Genomic DNA, 18,751 nt, shown 5'->3' on the forward strand with positions numbered 1-18,751 from the left:
TGCTGATCATCTCATTCCTGCGGTGAGCCCCAGACTGTCTACCTGCAGCCGGCTCGAGTGGAACAAAGCTGGATCTATAATTAGGTTCTCATGGCAGATTCGATTAGAGCAGCTGCTACATTCATTTTGCTAAAGATGTTCCTCAGCTGCTTGGATGGACTAATGGAGGAGATGGAGAGATAAATGGGAAACTATTTGACCTGACATTATCTTGGTATGTGTATTTGTGCCTGTATCTGTCCCTCTGAATAAAAAAGCTCTATATTCGTGTCAAAAGGAGAAAAAATATTTTATTCCACACACAAACCAGATATTTTTCTTCTCACTCTTGCATTGCTTTTGTTTTTTCTTTCTCCCTTTCTCCATCCCTCGCCCTCTTCCCGTTTCAATTAACTGCCTTGCAATTAAATTATGGGGGACATTACTTAAGGACATAAATTATGGTCCACTGACATGATAGTGGTGCCTCAACTTCAGATGAGATATGAGCTGCCTTATGAAACACTATCTCTTGTCTGACGCCATGTCTGACACTGTCCAAATCCCACATTTCTTTCTATATTAAAGCCTCTCTTCATATTTTCATGTGCGTGACCTTCACTGTCCAGAAAGATAAAAGCTTTTTTTCTGATTTCTCCTTCAATACAAATCTAAGACATGGTCCAAACCATGGTTTTATGCCTTCACAACTAGTTATGAAGCAACATACTTACACTGAAAATGTTGTTATTTTTATGAATATGAATCCAATTCAGACATTAACCTAACATTTCCTTAAAGTAATTCAATCATTTTCTTTCATTAGTTTGTATCAGAGATGTTTTACACATGTGATGGTTCAAGGCGAATTACTAGATGATTATATATTGTTGAAAATGTGCTTAAATCCCATATACTTAAAGTAAATGTTGATCTTAAGACTGAAATTTGTTGACAAATTTGCACTTGATATCAAGCATTAAAAATAGTAAAATAGCATATCTTTCAAAAATAAAATAATAATATTAACATCCACTGTTTGATTCCTGGACAGGCACCAACCTTGAGCCTTCTCTCAGTCATATCTGACTCCAGCTCATTAGATGTCTATCTGAATGCTTCCTCTGTAATCTCATCTCCTCACGTTCACATTCAGGTAAAGTGCTGTAGCGGGACTTTAATTCCCAGAATTTCCTCTTTTCTGTTAAGATTGATCTGCTAAATGAGTAATTGTGATCTGGGAAAACAACGCCAGGAATAACTAGAGCAGACAAAAAAGCAGATAAAATGAAAAGACAGATAAATGGTTCAACTCACTTTTTCCAAACTGCCTGTCTGTCCACGGGCCAGAGCTTACATCTACTGGTTCCCTTTTGGGATCTAATTAGACACTTAAAGAATTTTCCTCCAGATGAAATAAAAATGTAAGAATTCTCAGTCTGTTTGACCAGACCATCAACTTCTATGGGTTTCTAAATTAATGCAGAGATATCACCAGAGTGAATATGAACTTTTTAGAAGGAAACATTTTACTACTTGCAGATGACAACAAATTCAGTACAAAGGAGTCTGTCCAATTTGTCAATGATTCCTGGAAAGACATTACAGATGTTCTAAATGTATCTTGGTTATGAATGGACCTCTTTTGGTCTGGATCCAAATGCTCTCTATAGAAGTGTCCTACGCAAAAACCATCCCCCCAACAATCTCTGCCTCATCCGCAAAGCCTGAAATAAATGGATTGACTTTAGGACAAGCAATAGTTTTCCTTTATAATTGTTAATTATCATGAGTGCTCTCTGAGGTACTTTCTGTGAATGGGGATGGGACACTCTCTCTTTTTCGCCGCTCTCTGTTCTTTTTATGGGATTGGTCTTATTTTTCAAGGACATCTGAAAGGATGCTGGCTATGGTGGGAGGAGGTGCAGTGGATGGGTGGGGCACCTGCGTCATTGCTGTGCATCGTGGTTGGCGGATTTTATGCCAACAGGCACCAGTAAGTTACCCTCCTTCTAAACCCCACCCAAGTTTATCTGCCCTGCCTGACCGCAGCCATGTACCCCACCCACTCCCAGGTGGCTCCTCCTTGAATCCCAGAGGGGAGAGAGTACAGCACTTAAGGTAATGCAAATAAAGAGAGAGGGAGAGCTATTTTAAGATGCTGTCTTTCACTGTGGCCATTGAGGGGGACAAAGATGCAAGCCAAGCGATTATAATTTCAGTCACGTTTTCAGACCATTTTCTTTCTCCGTCTTTCATCCCGCTAGCTGAAGGGCCTGACAGACAAGAAAGACCTTGGACTCGCTACTACACATTCAATGTTCGTCCTAAAACCTGAGCCTGAACACTTTCTTTAGGCTCAAAATTACAAACAAACAAAATGAGCATTAATATTGTAATAAAACACATTGTCCAAAAGATTCACTACATTTTCGATATTGTGAAAGTGAATTATTTTTTAAGAGTCAGCAAAGAAAAAAGTGACATGACAATTTTATCTTCTTACAAAAGTAGGATTTATAAATATGCCTGAAATAATTTTCCACTTTATTGTTTAATTATTTGACAACAAAAATAAATAAACACTTAAAAAGCATCCCATCCATCTTATATGAATAATTTTAACCAGGATTTCGTTATCTATATATTTAAATTATTTTCCTTACAAACATAGACATCACAGAAAATAATATGAACCTCCTGCTACATTGTTCTGAAACAGTTACTGTTTGACTTTGCAAACCATGAACAAACATACACAAACAGCGGTAAAGATACACTACTTGACATAACTAGATGCTTTGTAGAGGTTACATTCATATTCAAGTCTGTGTCCACTACAGTCTGACACGCGTCTAGTCCGACCGGTGGAAATCTCTTTTTGCCAACTTTATTAAGGCAGTTGAATACAAGGTAATTCTTTAACACTAGCTCACATTAAATCTTTTGATTAAACTGCTTTGACATTAAAGAGAATATTAGCTAATGCTTTAACTACCATCACTACTGCTTGTATATATTCTACTCACCATGGTAGATGACCTTTTGCTTTTTTGATTCACAGTCATAATGTGTCTACCACTAATAATATAAATGAGAGATATGATTGCCTCTCACTTTGGGTGTTGGTAATGTTAGTCATTTTATGACATTAAATTCTATTAAATGTGTTAAATTATTCATACATCAAAAATATTTCTCAGTGCTAGAAACGTGATTTTGACTAAACATAACATCAGTAGTTGATGGAGTTCCATAATTTTCACTACTTTCACTATCCACTCAGATTTTGTTGTTGATAAAATATGTAAGTATGTTATTGCTTTTTATTTGGTACATATAGTGTACCCATTGCCTACTATGGCTGTGCTGTCAGTCACTTAATATAAATCTAATACTTCAAAGCTTCACCTATGAAGAAACTGGATGCAGGTAAAAGATGTACCTCCACTAGTCTGCACTTTTAAAATGGTCTATAATAAAATAAAATAAAATTAAATAAAATTCACCAAATCAAGAGTCTCTAAACATATACCTTAAACCCTGTTCAATGAATGATGAATTTACAGATATCCCAGTTAACTAGGAGTACCATGTGAGTGTATGTATCGATGCTTTGCAGGAAGACAGCGTCAATATGCTGCTACAATATGTGGCTGTTATCCAGTCACCACAAGCACAATGTGGTATTTTGTAGTCACAGAGAGGGACGTTTGCTTGATGTCTCTTTTTGGAGAGTCTGCCACAGTAACTAGTTTACATGCTCAGTTTTTTAAAATCACATCCAGAGTTTATCATTCTTTATCATGGTGGAAGGAGTCAGGGCTGGAGTCCTCCTCCTCCTCCTCCTCCACTGTTTCTTTTGGCAGTGTGTCACGGCGTGTGAACGCAGCAGCCAAGGTTACGCTCAGCCGCGGTTTGACGGACACCATCTCCGATAACCCAATGTTGTTGCCACGAGTTACAAGTGTCGTCCTATCCATAATCTCTCCACTGTGCTTGGACACAACTGCTTCAAGAAAATCGTATTTGTGTGAAATCTTGCCGCTCTCAAACAGGTACTTGGCCAGGTGGGAGAAAACGACATTACCCAGAAAGGAGGCGAGCATAGAGACAGTCTTAAAGGGGAACTTCTGAATGACAACTTCCACCATTTCTTTAGTATTGTGGTGCATTCGCTTCTCAGTGGTCCAGCCTGGGTAATAAATGAAAGGAGGCAGCTGCAGGTAGGGTTCACCTCCGCCTATGCGCAATATCATGCCAAAGACGTAGGCAGCCACCGAGCCATATGTGTTGGTACCTTTGATGAAGAGAACACTGAGCAGCTGAGGGAAGATGATGACGTAAACCAGGTCTGAGCTCAGGTACCAGAGGCCGTAAACTGTCCCGGTTACCAGCGCCATCAACATTGCTAGGCCGCCGAATATAAATATAGTAATACGCATCACCCACACAATCTCACGGTCAGAAGCCTGATGAGGTAGGGAGGAGTGGAAAAGGCATTATGACTTATGAAGTACAGTCAAAAACAAGCACAAACAGTGACAACACCTAGATGACTTTGGTCCCTGAATAGAAACACATACATGTACTTACCGACTGTCGAAAGACAAGCTGGTAGATATTCCTCGCAAACATTGAACTTGCTGAAAGGATGGAAGAGTCCGCAGATGACATGACAGCTGCAGACACTGCACCCAGGCCGAAGAAAGAGACAAATGGTGGGCAAAGGTGTTGGAGCACAATGGGTAGAATCATGTCTGCTTTGTCGTTCTGTCTAGGAGGAATGGGACCGTAAGACGTCTGGTTCCAGTCTGAGCAAAGAAAAGATTAAACATTTACACGTACACATAGTGTGCATGTACTGTACCGTAAACAAATGACTTCATTGTGAATGATTGTAATTTCTAAAATGCTTATGCAATCCACACTGTGAAACTCAATTTACACATTAAATTCATTTTAAAAACTGCACCAAATGTCTGAGTCTTAAATAAAGGAAACGTTACTAATAATGGAAATGAAGAAATCGAACCTTTAGCCAAACTAATATAATGACTTTTTTGCAAAGATGCAGGAAGTTGTGTAAAACTGACTGTAGTTATTTAAATTTTCTTAAATTAACCCAGATTTTTGTACAGGCCAAATATAGTTTTGCATTCACTTTTTCACAGAGGAAGTCTGGAGATCAAACCTCTAAATTTGGTCCCTTGCCTATCCTCTTATGTAATATTTACACAAACAGCAGCAAGTCGTTTAATAGCTGCCTTGCTGCTTCATTATGAAGCTGAAAGACAGCTGCTATTTACCAGGTTTTCTCAGATCTAAGGGCAACACGGACCCCTCCAGAGCCTGCCCTCACAAACAAACATACACACAGACTGCTGCATATACAAGCTTGTGTAAGCTCTCTAACCTGTGGAGGCCCCGATGGCTCCGATGAGAACAGAAGGCACAGCCATGACGATGCATCCAAATGCAGCTAGAAAGGAGAGGACCTGGGCGTAGGTAGCCGAGGAGGCAGACAAGACTCTCTGGAAATAAACCTGCCAGGGGATTCCTCCAAGCATCTGTAGCACAGTAACATTCACAGAACTAATGCTCTACAACGTTACATCAAACCAATTTTACTATATAGTCCAAATACTTTTCATCAAATGCCTTTCATCTAAACTACACATGGAACCCTCTATCAATTCTGATAAAGAAAAAAACAACAACCTTTTCTTCCTTTAGTTTTATATAAACACAGAAAAACACGAAACGCCCTGTTACAATTTTTAACTACACGATTTAAAAAGAGATGTCCACTTTGCAGTCAGTTCTACCACTTAACAGTAGTGAGTTCATCACTAAAGACCTTTTACCATTTTGAGAAAGTATTGGTCCTAGTGGACTATATTCTCACGATGTGACAGATGAAGTCATAGTTACTGTACCAGGAGGCAGAAGTTGTCGATCCAGACCCAGGTATCTTTCCTGCTGATGCTGCCTCTCCAGGGTGACTGGTACACCTCCTTCACTGCTGTAACGGTGATGTCTGAAACTGCAGGGTTGGTCAAAGCGAAGGGGACACTGATCCACTGGAGACAAAGAGAAACAAATAGAGTTACAAACACGAGCTTGCAGGCTTAAGGGTAACTGTAGCCTCTAGCACACTGCTACTACAAAACAATATGATCAAAGTACTCCAGATAGGTAGTAATGCACACGATACAGAGTAGTAGAAACTACATAAAGTTATTTAGATGTCAAAATAAGTACAGGAATGTTATAGTGTTAAAAATCTGCCATGGTGCAATAGTCTTAAAATTCAAATCCAAGTGGCACAGCAGATGTTTGAAATGGATATTTTTGAAATGGGCTGAAAAGTGAACTTTTATCCCTGCTGAAAGGCGTTTGAAATGTTCAAATTAAAATACAAATAGTCTACTCAAAATCAAGAAGTAATTACTGTTTTTATTTTTACCCCAGCTTAACATAGACCTACCAGGCCAATAAAGATACAGAAGAGCTGCACAACATCAGTGTAAGCCACAGAGTACAGTCCTCCAACCAGGGTGTAAAAGATAGCAATGAGTGCTGAGATAACTACTGACATCTTAATGTCCATGTCCAAGATGACACTCAGAGTAGCACCTAAGGTTGTGAGCAAGCAGAAGAATAGACATTATGGTCTCTTCAAAGACATTAGGACAAAACCAAATACACGTATTGCCCTCAAGAATATTTGATTTTTTATAGATGGAAACATCAACTTACCAAGGGCAGATAAAATTGCAGCTGACCAGAAGATCTCACCCATGAGTGCAGGTATGAAGAGGAGGCCACCCATCCGTTTCCCATACAGCTGCTGGAACGGGTCCAACATTGTGACGTAACCCCGTGAACGCATGGGCTTAGCAAAAAAAAGACCACCTGGGACCAAGAGTGGACACGTTACAATCTGAAAACCTAGGCAACATGCAGAGCCTCAGTTGTCAGATTGGGGCATCTAAATCTATGCCTATGATTTTATTTTTCTTTTATTTACTATTCCATAGGAATCCTTAAAAACATGTCATAAAAAAGAGGACATTTAAAAGGTATTTGCTGTAGGGTTAAAGCTGCACCCCTCAGAAGGAAGGACAAAGAAACAACAGTATTTTACATGACAGATATTATTAGTCCCATCTCATTTCAATCAGATGAATGTGTCTAATGTCTAAAGCAAAGTAAAAACTGGATTTGGATTAATTACAAACCAAGAAACACTCACCCACAACCAGACTGAGTGCGTATCCAAAGGGAGCCTGGGCCCAAGCTAGTCCAAAACCTGGCTTATACACATTCTCCGCTGTGCCATTGATGTATCCTCCTCCAACCCAGGTTGCTGGATCACAAGAAAAGAAAAGAAAAGTAAAAATCCACAGCTAAAAACTATTTGATCCAAACTCATTCTCTACTGTCTAACTAAAACGATAAAGAATCGGTTAATGCCAGAATTAATGTGCTGCAAATGGGAAGTATTTATTCTATCACTCACGTTGAAGATGAATCAAGTATCTAACAAACCAATTTTAAATGAGAGGCACATATTCGTAAAAAGAAAAGAAAAACAAGTCATTTTAAATGAGAACAAAGAGGAACTGAGTTGTTCACATATTAAAAACAGAAGAGGTCAAACTGTCTTGGAAAAAGAGGTAACCTGGGTATTTTAAAGCATGTAGTCTATTTGATCTAAAATCCCAGAACTGTTAGTTAATAAATACAAACTTCACCTGTCATGGTGAATCCACCGACAAATAATCCGATATCCCTGCCCCCGACCATGATGGTCTCGCTGCGGTCGGTGCCCTCCGCTTCCCCAGAGTGCTTGTTCTTCCATGCCGCCCAGATGCCCACGAACAGGATCAGCGCATAGAAGACCGCGATAGCCACAAGCCCCTCAACATGGATGGTCATGGTCGCACCGGTCTTCAGCTAGGGACGGGCATGCATGGAGACCTGATGGCGCACGATAAAGATGTAGAGAAAACATTTATAACCTAGTATAAAAACAATATGAGTTAGTTGTTACATGATTCACGACATCATCCTGGTTCATGTGACATCCAAAAGATTTTCTAAATGATATTTGATGGGTTTTTATTAAATTAGAGGTTCAACCGATTACACACTGGTTGATTTGTGAAAGCAGAAAACGTATGAATCTAAAAGAAATGTTTTTCTCTGCTTATTTAATGTAGTTCATGTGTCCCCGTGATGCTAAAAGTCTTTTTATAGATGACTTTAAGGCACCAAACTTACAGAGATGTAAATAAAAATCGAACAAATCTATGACAACTGTTTAAAACATAATCAGTCCGTGTTTTTAGCCAATCACTTTCGCACTTATATGTCCCCTCTTGTCCTTCCATCCAGACACTTGTGCGTAAAAATCTAATTACGCACAACATTCACGATAGAAAAAAAAAACAGAACCACAGCCACTTCGAGACAACCCTATTCAAATTCCATTATGGGAAACTAAATAATTTACAAAAACTTGAAAACACACACACAAAACATACCTCGAGTATTTCTAGAATCCTGTGCGGAGAGCAGAGCGGTTGTGGATGGGTTATGATGAGCGTCGCGCCTCTTTAGAGAAACGGTCAGATGAAGCGTTGGTGGAGGTCCCACGGGTGACTTACCGAGGCTTATAAGGGGGCAGGTGCCGTCAGAGGACTGAGATACACGTCAGAGGAACCAAATGTCTCTCTTAATGAGCACCTCGCATGGAAACACGTCAGAGTGCGCGGGCTGATGAAGGGGAATACATTTAAAAAACTAATCCGCTCAACGCAATCACCTGAATTTTAATATAAACGTTGCATTTTTAAATTATTGAATGATCAATAGTGTGAGTTTTTCTTCATGTCTCATTCAAGCTAAACAGCCGTCCAATTATGCAGCCATACAGCGTGTGGCCTTTTCTTACTGTCACTCTTTCCTGCACCTTTATAACAAGGAGGATGAGAAACTGCCTTACTGCTCCCTTAACACTGTGCAGAAGACAGCAATTTCGAAAACTCTAATACACATAATTTTCCTTAAGCATATTTTACCATTCAACATAAGAATTTGTTTATTAAAATACCCCTTAGAATTAGAAACAATTTAAATCAGCTAGTTTCTTTATATCAGTGAACTGTTGGTGCTTAATGGTCTCTTCTGTCCGCTGACAAGCATCCAATTAGGATCTATCTAGAGGATGAGCAGGGACATTTAATGATACAGTCTTACTAAAAAAGCGGAAGAGATTTCGAAAACCTGAGTGCAGTCATACGGACAGACACGCACAAACTTCAATGTGAAGAACTTATTCGCGTAAAGCTACAGAAGCGTTTCCTGCACTGGGGCTGAAGTATTTGCCAAGTTCAATAGTTAATTGTTTTCTTTGTATATTGGTCATTCCATTGTGTGATGCAATCAGCTTTATGTCTCATGCATGAAGACTATGACGTACAATTACCGTGTTTTTAGCATTTCAGTGCTAATTTACCCTTGTGTGAGGTTTTTGTTGCTACAATGTGTCTTGTTCAAATAGGAATAATGATGAAAACATGATTTAATTGTGCCTGAAAGGCTGAGCTGTACATTTCTATGTAGGACGCTTTGATTTCCATAATTTCTATATATATATTTGATTGTAGCAAATTAAATTCAATTACAAATAAAGAAAGAAAACCACTACAGCGGCTACTGAACAGCTGAACTTGCATCACATCTGACAAGTGATTCTGTTTAGTACTGATGCCAACATCTAAAACATCTGGAAGACAGCTGGAAAGTTTCCTAACTACATGTTTGACAGATGGTTGGGAAATGATCTCAACTTTTTTCGAACCAAAAACTGGAGCTGAGCTTCAGCGGGATTGTGGCTTCATAGCCACATACACTTCACCTAATCGTGCATTACATCAGCATATATATACTAATAAGACATTTTCAAAACATCAACTGAAGTGCTGCACAGCATAACAGAAATGCCCATTTCTTTAAGAAATTAATGATTGTAATTAACCAAATAAATTGTTCAGGGCCCAAGGACTCAAGATTTAATGAGCATCTGTTGCTGGCAGCACTAAAGATGTCTGAAAGAGAGAGGTAGAGAGAGCGAGAGCGAGAGAGAGAGAGAGAGAAAGGGGGGGGGGGAGGGAGAGAGAGAGAGAGGGTGAGAGAGAGACACACACACAGACAGAGAAAAAGAGAGAGAGAGAGAAAGACAAAGACAGAGAGAGAGAGAGAAAGATTAAGAGAGATATAAACACAAACAGAGAGAGAGAGAGACACACAGACAGAGAGACAAAAAAGAGAGAGACAGACAGAAAGAGTCAGACACACAGAGAGAGAGAGAGAGAGAGAGAGAGAGCACAGGTTAAATCATGAAACAATATGAAACAATTTCCAACTGCAGTTGTTTGAAAATGGACATATACATTAAACAAAATTCAAAGAGCTAATTTACTGACACAGTTTAAAAGACAAATTCACAACTTGTTCTCAGAGTGACTTTGATTTAACATAGATGTCAGGAGGATGTGAAACATGATCTTAAAAGGACTTTCTCCCTCTTTGGAAAATGTGAAATAAGATGTCTGACTGTTGACTAGATGTGTAAAATTCCACTCTGAGACGTCTTTCAAGAAATAGACTACAATGAAGTCAATGTAGTATCTTTAGAGCCACTATCAGCAGGATTAGGATTGGGCGTCCCCTAGTGGTTTTATAAAAGAGACACCGACTTCAGGGACTCTGATATGAGTGGGATCAAAATAATACAAAGACCAATTTACACTGGAAAAGTCTTCTTGCAACAAAAGCATTACAATAATTATATACAGTATACAGAATATAAACATTTTAAACAGTATGACAAAAAAAGTTTCAAATAAAAAAGTACTTGAAACTTTTTATGATTGTTTTTAAATTGCTAAGTTTTCTGTTTGGTAAATCGGTTTAATTGAATTAAGTAAAAATTAATGGACTTTTCATTCAGTTAAAATATACTGAACTAAATTTACAAAGGTATTCAAAATTTCTTAACCACAAACAAAATAATTTTCAAAACAAGACCGGACTGTCTTTGTGTATAGTTTTGCATTTCAGTCCTAAAAATAAAGAAGACAGTGACATTAATAATCCTGATATTATGTGTCAATTTTCAGTTCCGTGTTAATATGGTGAGAAAAACCTCTGATAGGTGATAGTTGCTATAATGGGAAAAATAAAATACTACAATGTATTTCCAATTATTTAACTTTATCTTTTTGTTAAATCTTGTCAGTTATTTTCCTTTTGTAACCTTATATTTGGTATAAAGCTTATGAAATAACAAAAAAGGAAGCAACAACAGACTCAGATCTGCTCAGTTTTAATGCAATACAATAATAATATTAAAAGCTTTCAGTCAGAGGTGATCAAAGGCTTGCATTGTAAACCCATGCAGACTGAACAGATGTTTCATTCAACTGTTGTCTTTGTATCAGTGAAGTACTCTGAATAAAATGTAAGAAGCATTCGATTTGAATACAGTATATTTTTCTTTGAGCAATCGAATATGGCAAAGATAAAAACACAAGGTGAAAAATTTGCTTTGCCTAGACATTATTTGACTTTTAAAAAAACCTATACAGGCTAACTAACCTGATATTCATTTTTTACAATCATTTTTACAGCTAAGTTAACTTTTTAAAATAGATACTCAACCACAAGCAACTGTATATACAACAACATTTAATTGGTTCCAACTACAATCTTCTCTATGCACATATGAATTGTCACAGCTACTCAATAAAGAGTAATGTTAATCTAACATGAGCCGAGCTGCATGGAGTAATAGCTGCCCTAAAGATATAGTAACTCCCGCTTTTAAAGTGACAAAGAGATGAGCCAATGAGAAATGTGATAAGAACTAAAATGAATGCATGAATTTTTTAATAGTATCAGTCAAATACCAGAGAATAAAACTAAATTGTTGTGATGCTCAAATTTCACAAAAGTAATCATATAACTACAGAGGCCTGAGAGAAAGAGAAAGACAACTTGCAGCATTTGGCATATTTTAGAGGAGGATGGATAAGGACAGTTTTTTCAAGACATTTCTACTGTTTTATCCTGTTAAATAAAGATTTTGAAGAGACTGACTCCTGCTTTCAGGTGCAGTGGAATTGTAATCATTGCACACATTATTACACCTTTTTGGTAACTCTGAGCCAATGTTCAAAACAATACAAAAAAACTTAGTTTACATCACTGATATAATCAAACGTTGGTCACTAAAACTTCAGTGAATCTACCACATACAATTTTTTGGACATAGACAAATAGTGTAAAACATGCAACATAAACGCACCCAGCAATGAGTTTTTTCCCCTCAAAGATATTACAGTCATGTTCCTTAATGTAAATACAACTTAAAGTACTGTAGGTGCATATCAGTATTTATCAGTTTAAACTAAAAAATGCGTGTTTAGAAAATAATAATTTGCTGAAAATCAATGTTTTACAGATGCCTAATTTGTATATTTCTCTGCTCTCAATTTAGCATTGCTGATAACATGGTCAACTCGCCTTTCATAAAAAATTTCTACAGATGCTGCTACTTCCAGCGTGTCTCTTTTTATGACCTCATGTTCTCATTGTTTTGATTTGATCTGGAAAACAAAGAGAAATTCAGTAAATTAATGTATGGAAATTTTTTTTTTAAAAACTGCATTATTTACAGTCACAAGAAGAAAGTTCTGGCACGATTTGGAAATTTATGTGTAAATTGGTCATGAAATGCGATCTGATCTTTACCAAAGTTTTAAATATCAACAAAAACAATATTTCTAAGCTGATCAAATGAAAACAGCAATAAACCTTCATGTTTTTATTGAACACATGCTTTAATAATACACAGTAATGGTGAAAACAGTAATGACCACACTGTTTTAATAATTGGTTGAACCACCTTTTCCAGCAATAACCTCAATCAAGAGCTGCTTTAGCTTTTCCATATTCTTAGGACGTCTGGTGTGGAACATCATTCCACAACCTCTCTTCTGAGTTTAGGTCTGGGCATTAATTAGTCCACAGTATCTTTAATTAATGTATTCAATAAAGACATGACAGATCATGACTGCTGATATTTGTGACTTCGGTAATGTGCAAAAAAATAAAAATAATAAAAAGGAAACTACTTGTAGTGCTACTTTTGTGTGTGCAACAGTAGTGAAAATACTGTGCATATAGATCCACATTGTAGATGCTGTGAATCCTAGCTGACTACCATTGTTGCCCTCCACAAAAGACTAAGACTTTTATATGAAACACCACCTGCCATACTGGGACACATTGTATGAAGAAACAAAACTTCATGCATGTGAAAAGTTACAGACTCTTTACAGTCTGTAAGGAGACTGTTAACTCAGAATATTAGATGCTCACTCAGCCAATTTAAAACTCAAAGGATAACTTTGGTCATTTTCTAAATGAATTGTATTAATTGTATACAGGCTGACAACTAACTAAATGTGAGTAGAGAGATTCAGTATTTTAGCATCAGTATGGTGATGGTAGAAAGTGGCAGAAGTTTTCCTTTAAATCACATTAATATAACAAATACGGTTGGGGTAAAATGTAGGAGTATTTTTGTACAATATTCTACACCTATACATCATTACAAGACACAGTATAAGACAGGAAGTGCAAAACACCAAGTACTCACTGCATAATTTGATCTATGGGCAATTTGTATGAGAGCGTTAAACATAAAAGGAAAAAGAAAAGAAATGATTTTGATGTTGTACAAAAGATTAAAGAGATGAAGTGCTGTGCATAGCGATGAAGCGAGAATTGATACTTCAGTACCAACTCAGTACTAAAATTCTGAAAATGCGCCAGTATTTGTTGTCTATGGTACCAATAGTATCGGAAGTACCATAGCAGAAGTGGTAGGCGCTGGAGAACGTGATTTCTCTGGCCCTAACAAAGCAGCATAATAACCTTACATTAGACACAAAGAGAAGAAGGAAGGTAACAACATGTGGAGGGCTGGTGTCAGAAGGCGCAGCAACACATTCACTGCAACTCGAGGGAGAAAAAAAAAAAGTCCAAAAGGGACAAGTTATCTACCATCAAATGCTGCTACACAAAGTGTCTCAGAATTAAACAAGGAAACATCTAAACTTTAGCATCTCACACACAGACATCCAGATCTGCATGAAGAATTCAAGGTAACAGAGTTTCAGTTGGTAATCTTCTATGGACGTGTCAAAATTACCAGGACTGTGAATTGCACCAGCTGCAAATGTTAACAGAGGCTAATGTTAGCTTGTTCAAGCTAACAAAGCGATAGTTCATAACTCGAGCTGGCTGCTGCTTAAAACGTTAGTCATCAGGCTACTGACATTACCATTCAGCCTGTCAACATACACATCATAATGATGTTCACGCACTGACACGTTTGTGGGCATGCTGTGTGTGCTGCAGCCTCGGTGGGGTCTTTAAAGCCATAACGTAATACCATATAATAGGCATCACTAAATTGTCTTTTCACTGCATTGGCGCGATTAGGAAGACGTTAGGTAGGACAGATAGGTGTAAAGCACACAAACTAATTGAGCCAACCAAGCTTTTCAGGAGCTAAATTACAATTAAAAAGTTATTTTTAGACACAGTTTTATAGTCTTAAATAACAGTAATGCCTTTTTATTACTTGAAGGCTCCGTCTTATCCTTATTGCAGAAATAGATTAGAAAGGTTCATGCTGAAATACATTCATTACATTGGTTTATTTTTTTTTCCAAAGGTGTCCAAATTGAAATTGTGTATTTCCATGGGTATGGGTATGGGGATTAACTACCAATATTTTTGTATTGCATTAACCCAGCACATCTTCAACTCATACACATTTATGCATTAAAACAAACATAATTCATTTTAATTTGTTTTAAAGTAAATATTAGGTGTTTAACTCTACAGATTTACGGTACATAAAGTCAGCATTTCCTTCTTTATAAGCTCTTAATAGAAATTACTTAAACAATTCTAAAATGTAGTACTTCCACTAAACTCCACTCTGAGCTCAGCACACCATTACCCCCACTCTCACTTTCATTCCTATGAACTCTCATCGTACCTTGTAACCAGTCGACTCCCTCCTGTAAACCTTCTCCTGTCAGAGCATTTGTGGCACTGAAACATAGTAACAGCACAGGCTACATTAACAGCACTGTCATATCATATTATCAAAGAAACAGACAAAACTGATCATAATCGCCTATGTGTTACAAAAATACACAATAGTTGCAGTAAGTGTAAACAAATCGGCGTACTTTTTTATTTTTAATAGCAGGAACATATTATAAGTCAAGACCACTTGTTTACCATAACTAACTAATGACAAAAATTAATCAGTGTCACTAATTCCTCTGCACAACATCCTGGTAGCTTTGAGTAATCCGTGGCCTTCTGCTGACTCCAAAAGAGCATGGAAAATGGGGGTAAACTGTGTAATACTGTGTGGATTTTGACACTCCAGGCAGTATGATTTTACAGAAGACAAAAAATGATCAGTAATGCCTGGTTTCTCAATGGCACTGGAACAAGCACAAATAAACACATGCAAGTGCAGCTTTCCGTTCATACCAGATGTGCCATGGCTTGTCTTTGATGTTCTCCAAACAAAGCAGCTGTGAGACCTTGACTGATGACAGAGCATCTCTGACATCCATCTTGTTAGCGAAGAACAGGATAGGGATCCTCCTGTGTTTAATGTCTGCCAGTGAGACGGAGAGCAATTTTTTCATTCAACAACCACAAATTTTAAAGATTCGATTACGTAAAACAAAAACAAAGAGTGAAAGCCATCATAATGTGTAAATTATATATACATTCTAATCCAGCTCATATAATACTGAAAAAATACTGCATCAAAATTCTTAACTGTACTGTACACATCCATGCATCATTCTGACCATCATCATAATCATTACATATACAACTGTCACCCCGTAGGATTAACAAGGTTATTTGAATCTTAAATGTACCATGTCACATAGACCAGTCACAATAACTAGGCAGGGATTCAAGTCCATAGAAGCAGAAGGTCAAGAATTGTGTTAAATGAACGTACCAGGATGATTTATCAGTGTGTCCAGTTCTTCTTTGGCCACTACCATCCGTAGTTTGTCTGCACTATCAATGACATATATGATGGCTTGACCTTCCCTGAGGTGAACAAGGAGATCAAAGATGTTAATTTCACTAGTCTACAAGGCAATACGTAGAAAGTGTTTTGGGTTTTTGTGCCATCCATAAACCCACTTGTAGTAATGCTCCCACAGGTTTCTGTATCTGCCTTGACCCGACATGTCAAACACAGTGAAGGAAAGACTATGTGAAGGGGACAGAAGAAAAAAAATATTATATACAACTACCTATACAACTAGAAAGGGTGATAGAAGATTAATACATTAATTGGACTTGTCCAGACAAATTGTCTTATGATGAACAGCTACCTGGACGATTTAAACTTCTCTATGCTGAATCCAATCGTTGGGACAATATCTTGCACCTGGGCCTGAAAGACAAATACAGTATATAGTTAGCAGCAGCCAAAAGGGAAAGCATGCATTAGCAAAGAATTATAATTTTTTTTGTAATCCACCATACTGTTAACACAGAAATAAGTGCACATCGTAATTACAGAAAAGCAATGAAAGTAATTTCAGTACAGTACAATCAGTAATTAATTTTGAAGATGCCTAAATGTCATGTGTGTCGCTGTATGAGAGAAAAGCATTAGTTCTCATGTTAGTATCAGAAACACATAGACTTACATTTGAGGGCTTAAGTTGGTTGATGATAGTGGTTTTTCCACTGTTGTCCAGGCCGAGACACAGCACATTCACCTCCTTCTTCAACCCCAGCCATCCTGCCAACTTGTCAAACAGCCCCATTGACTAACCAGCAACCATCAGCTGTCTGTCTGATCTTCAAGAAAAAAAGACCATAAACACTGCTGTATTTCAAATGCAAGTCCAGATCTCACAGGGCACAGCATGTGTACCCTACTGGGTACAGACCTAGTAAATGTCAGGTGGTCCCTCAGCCAAAGCCCTTTGCATGAAGTAATAACATTTGTTAAGTCACAAAGACAACTCATCATTTCCCAGTAAGAAAAGTAAAATGATCCCACACACACACACAACTATGTTGCTTTTAGCAGTTTTGTTTCTGGAGGGAATATATGGAGTGAAAATGTCTTATGACATGCATGTGTCCAAGTGGTTTTATGGTCACCTACGGTGGACATCAATAAAAAAATACTTTCTCCCAAAACGCCATAAGGTTAGTTACAATATGATGGGTCTACTTTTGCCTATTTGAAATAAGATGTAATTTAATGTATGGACTAAAGCTTTGAATTCTCTTTAAAAATATCACGATTGCTGTTGGACAAACACATGATCATCACACGTTCTTTTATACAGGTTGACCGAAAACGTTAAGATACTTGAACGAATATAAACGGTAATGTCGTTTTGTCACTGGGTAACTCTGGTACAGTACATTACGATCGATAACAGCCTTCGATGTTGTTTCTTCAACATGTTCACTCATTCAAGACACATTTTGCAAAGTTTAGTTTTACATGATAATACGATAAGATAATACGTCCATGCTTGTTAGATGCTTGTGCATCAGCTCATCACAGCAACAAAACACATTATCCAGCAGCATTCGTTCGCAAACGTTAGCATACGCTAACATGCTAATCGTTACCTGGTCCTATCGAAGAAAACACCCGCTAACACCCAACAACTAGCCTATTAAGGTGACCAACTAATCTGTTGTTGGTGGTGTTGCTAGCTAACGATTAGCGTTAGCTAAGGTTTAGGCAATAATTACTTAAGCTAGCCAAAGTGACATAGACAGTATTTAACCCATCTAGCCAGAGAAATCCTCTGCGATACTCTGCATTTCAAGATTTCTAAGACAACAACAAGCACCACACGTGACATAAAGCATGTGTGAAACTTAACATAACTAGCTAAGTAGCTTATCGTTTAGTTAGCCAACGCTAACACGTCAAGTGTTGAAAATTGATGATTTTGTAGAGGTGAATTTTACCTGCGTTTTAGCCTTGAGGTTTTGCTTTCAGAATGAAATTAACGGCCCCTGAAGTTGGTAAGTGAAATGACCAGAGTCAAATCGATGCTTCATTCATTCCACCCTCTCCTCTTTAGCCTGAAAACAGAGAGTTATTTACACCGTGTTGCCGGGAGACCACTGCGTCGACTAATGTGCGCCACCTGCAGGCCGCACGAGGCGGCTTCACGTCCGACACCGACAGGATGAAGTGATTGTTATGGGAGGTGTAGCACAGATGTCATACAGACAAGCAGCTTCTTAGGGTTCCTTTTCTTTCCTTTAACACATTTATTGTCACAGCTTTATGGATAACGTGTCTACGATGACAAATAAGATCCTTCTCTTTTTCTTAACTCTAAGGTGAAGCAATATTGGCCTACTTGGGGTCCTACTCAGAAACTGTGAGTTTATTAGTCTTTCTTTGTTTTTCTTGGTTCTTTGTAACGTGAAAGGGCTAAAATAAATCTTGCCAAACCATTTATTCAGCCAGCAATAATACATGGTAATGCTCTTCAAATTGCAGATACCCTTTTTTGAGCTTCCTCACTATGTTTGGGAGCTGGCTACTATTCATGTTATTACTACACACACAACAACATGGTAGTGT

At 37.8% G+C, this 18,751-nt stretch overlaps 2 protein-coding genes across 6 annotated transcripts; both read right to left on the reverse strand.

The window, feature by feature from the left end:
• Window positions 1–846: 846 nt before the first annotated feature.
• On the reverse strand, window positions 847–8,680 carry slc5a7a (solute carrier family 5 member 7a). Its single transcript, XM_067496222.1, has 9 exons — window positions 8,532–8,680; window positions 7,740–7,965; window positions 7,238–7,351; window positions 6,742–6,897; window positions 6,470–6,618; window positions 5,919–6,062; window positions 5,396–5,549; window positions 4,576–4,793; window positions 847–4,451 (listed from the first exon to the last, which is right to left on the reverse strand). The coding sequence occupies exons 2-9, from the start codon at window positions 7,921–7,923 to the stop codon at window positions 3,774–3,776; spliced, it is 1,797 nt and encodes a 598-aa protein (XP_067352323.1). The 5' UTR covers window positions 7,924–7,965; window positions 8,532–8,680; the 3' UTR covers window positions 847–3,773.
• A 1,140-nt stretch (window positions 8,681–9,820) lies between these two features.
• On the reverse strand, window positions 9,821–18,302 carry arl6 (ADP-ribosylation factor-like 6). 5 transcript variants are annotated; one of them, XR_010913777.1, is made up of 9 exons: window positions 18,124–18,301; window positions 16,830–16,983; window positions 16,509–16,570; window positions 16,315–16,383; window positions 16,124–16,218; window positions 15,637–15,766; window positions 15,128–15,183; window positions 13,715–14,290; window positions 11,357–12,659 (listed from the first exon to the last, which is right to left on the reverse strand). XR_010913777.1 is itself a non-coding variant. In XM_067496225.1 (8 exons), the coding sequence occupies exons 2-8, from the start codon at window positions 16,947–16,949 to the stop codon at window positions 9,952–9,954; spliced, it is 678 nt and encodes a 225-aa protein (XP_067352326.1). In that variant the 5' UTR covers window positions 16,950–16,978; window positions 18,124–18,302; the 3' UTR covers window positions 9,821–9,951. The 5 variants fall into 5 exon arrangements, 4 of the variants coding, with proteins under 4 accessions (XP_067352326.1, XP_067352324.1, XP_067352325.1 ...); XM_067496225.1 differs by lacking the exons at window positions 11,357–12,659; window positions 13,715–14,290 and adding an exon at window positions 9,821–10,097 and having other exon boundaries at window positions 16,830–16,978; window positions 18,124–18,302; XM_067496223.1 differs by lacking the exons at window positions 11,357–12,659; window positions 13,715–14,290 and adding an exon at window positions 9,821–10,097.
• Between the last annotated feature and the right edge of the window lie 449 nt (window positions 18,303–18,751).

The sequence above is a fragment of the Channa argus genome, chromosome 2, assembly GCF_033026475.1.
Source record: "Channa argus isolate prfri chromosome 2, Channa argus male v1.0, whole genome shotgun sequence".
Taxonomy (NCBI): domain Eukaryota; kingdom Metazoa; phylum Chordata; class Actinopteri; order Anabantiformes; family Channidae; genus Channa; species Channa argus.

Bases quoted from the DNA above. Each gene is read 5' to 3' on its own strand.
- slc5a7a (XM_067496222.1), bottom strand. From the start codon at position 7,923: ATGACCATCCATGTTGAGGGGCTTGTGGCTATCGCGGTCTTCTATGCG. The intron at 6,619-6,741 runs GTAAGTTGATGT...TCACAACCTTAG, and splicing joins TGCAATTTTATCTGCCCTTG to GTGCTACTCTGAGTGTCATC. The intron at 4,452-4,575 runs GTAAGTACATGT...CTACCTCATCAG, and splicing joins AGCTTGTCTTTCGACAGTCG to GCTTCTGACCGTGAGATTGT.
- arl6 (XM_067496225.1), bottom strand. From the start codon at position 16,949: ATGGGGCTGTTTGACAAGTTGGCAGGATGGCTGGGGTTGAAGAAGGAG. The intron at 16,384-16,508 runs GTAGCTGTTCAT...CCCTTCACATAG, and splicing joins GAGAAGTTTAAATCGTCCAG to TCTTTCCTTCACTGTGTTTG. The intron at 10,098-15,127 runs GTACGATGAGAG...TCTCTCTTTCAG, and splicing joins GGGAGTCGACTGGTTACAAG to ACATCTTTAGTGCTGCCAGC.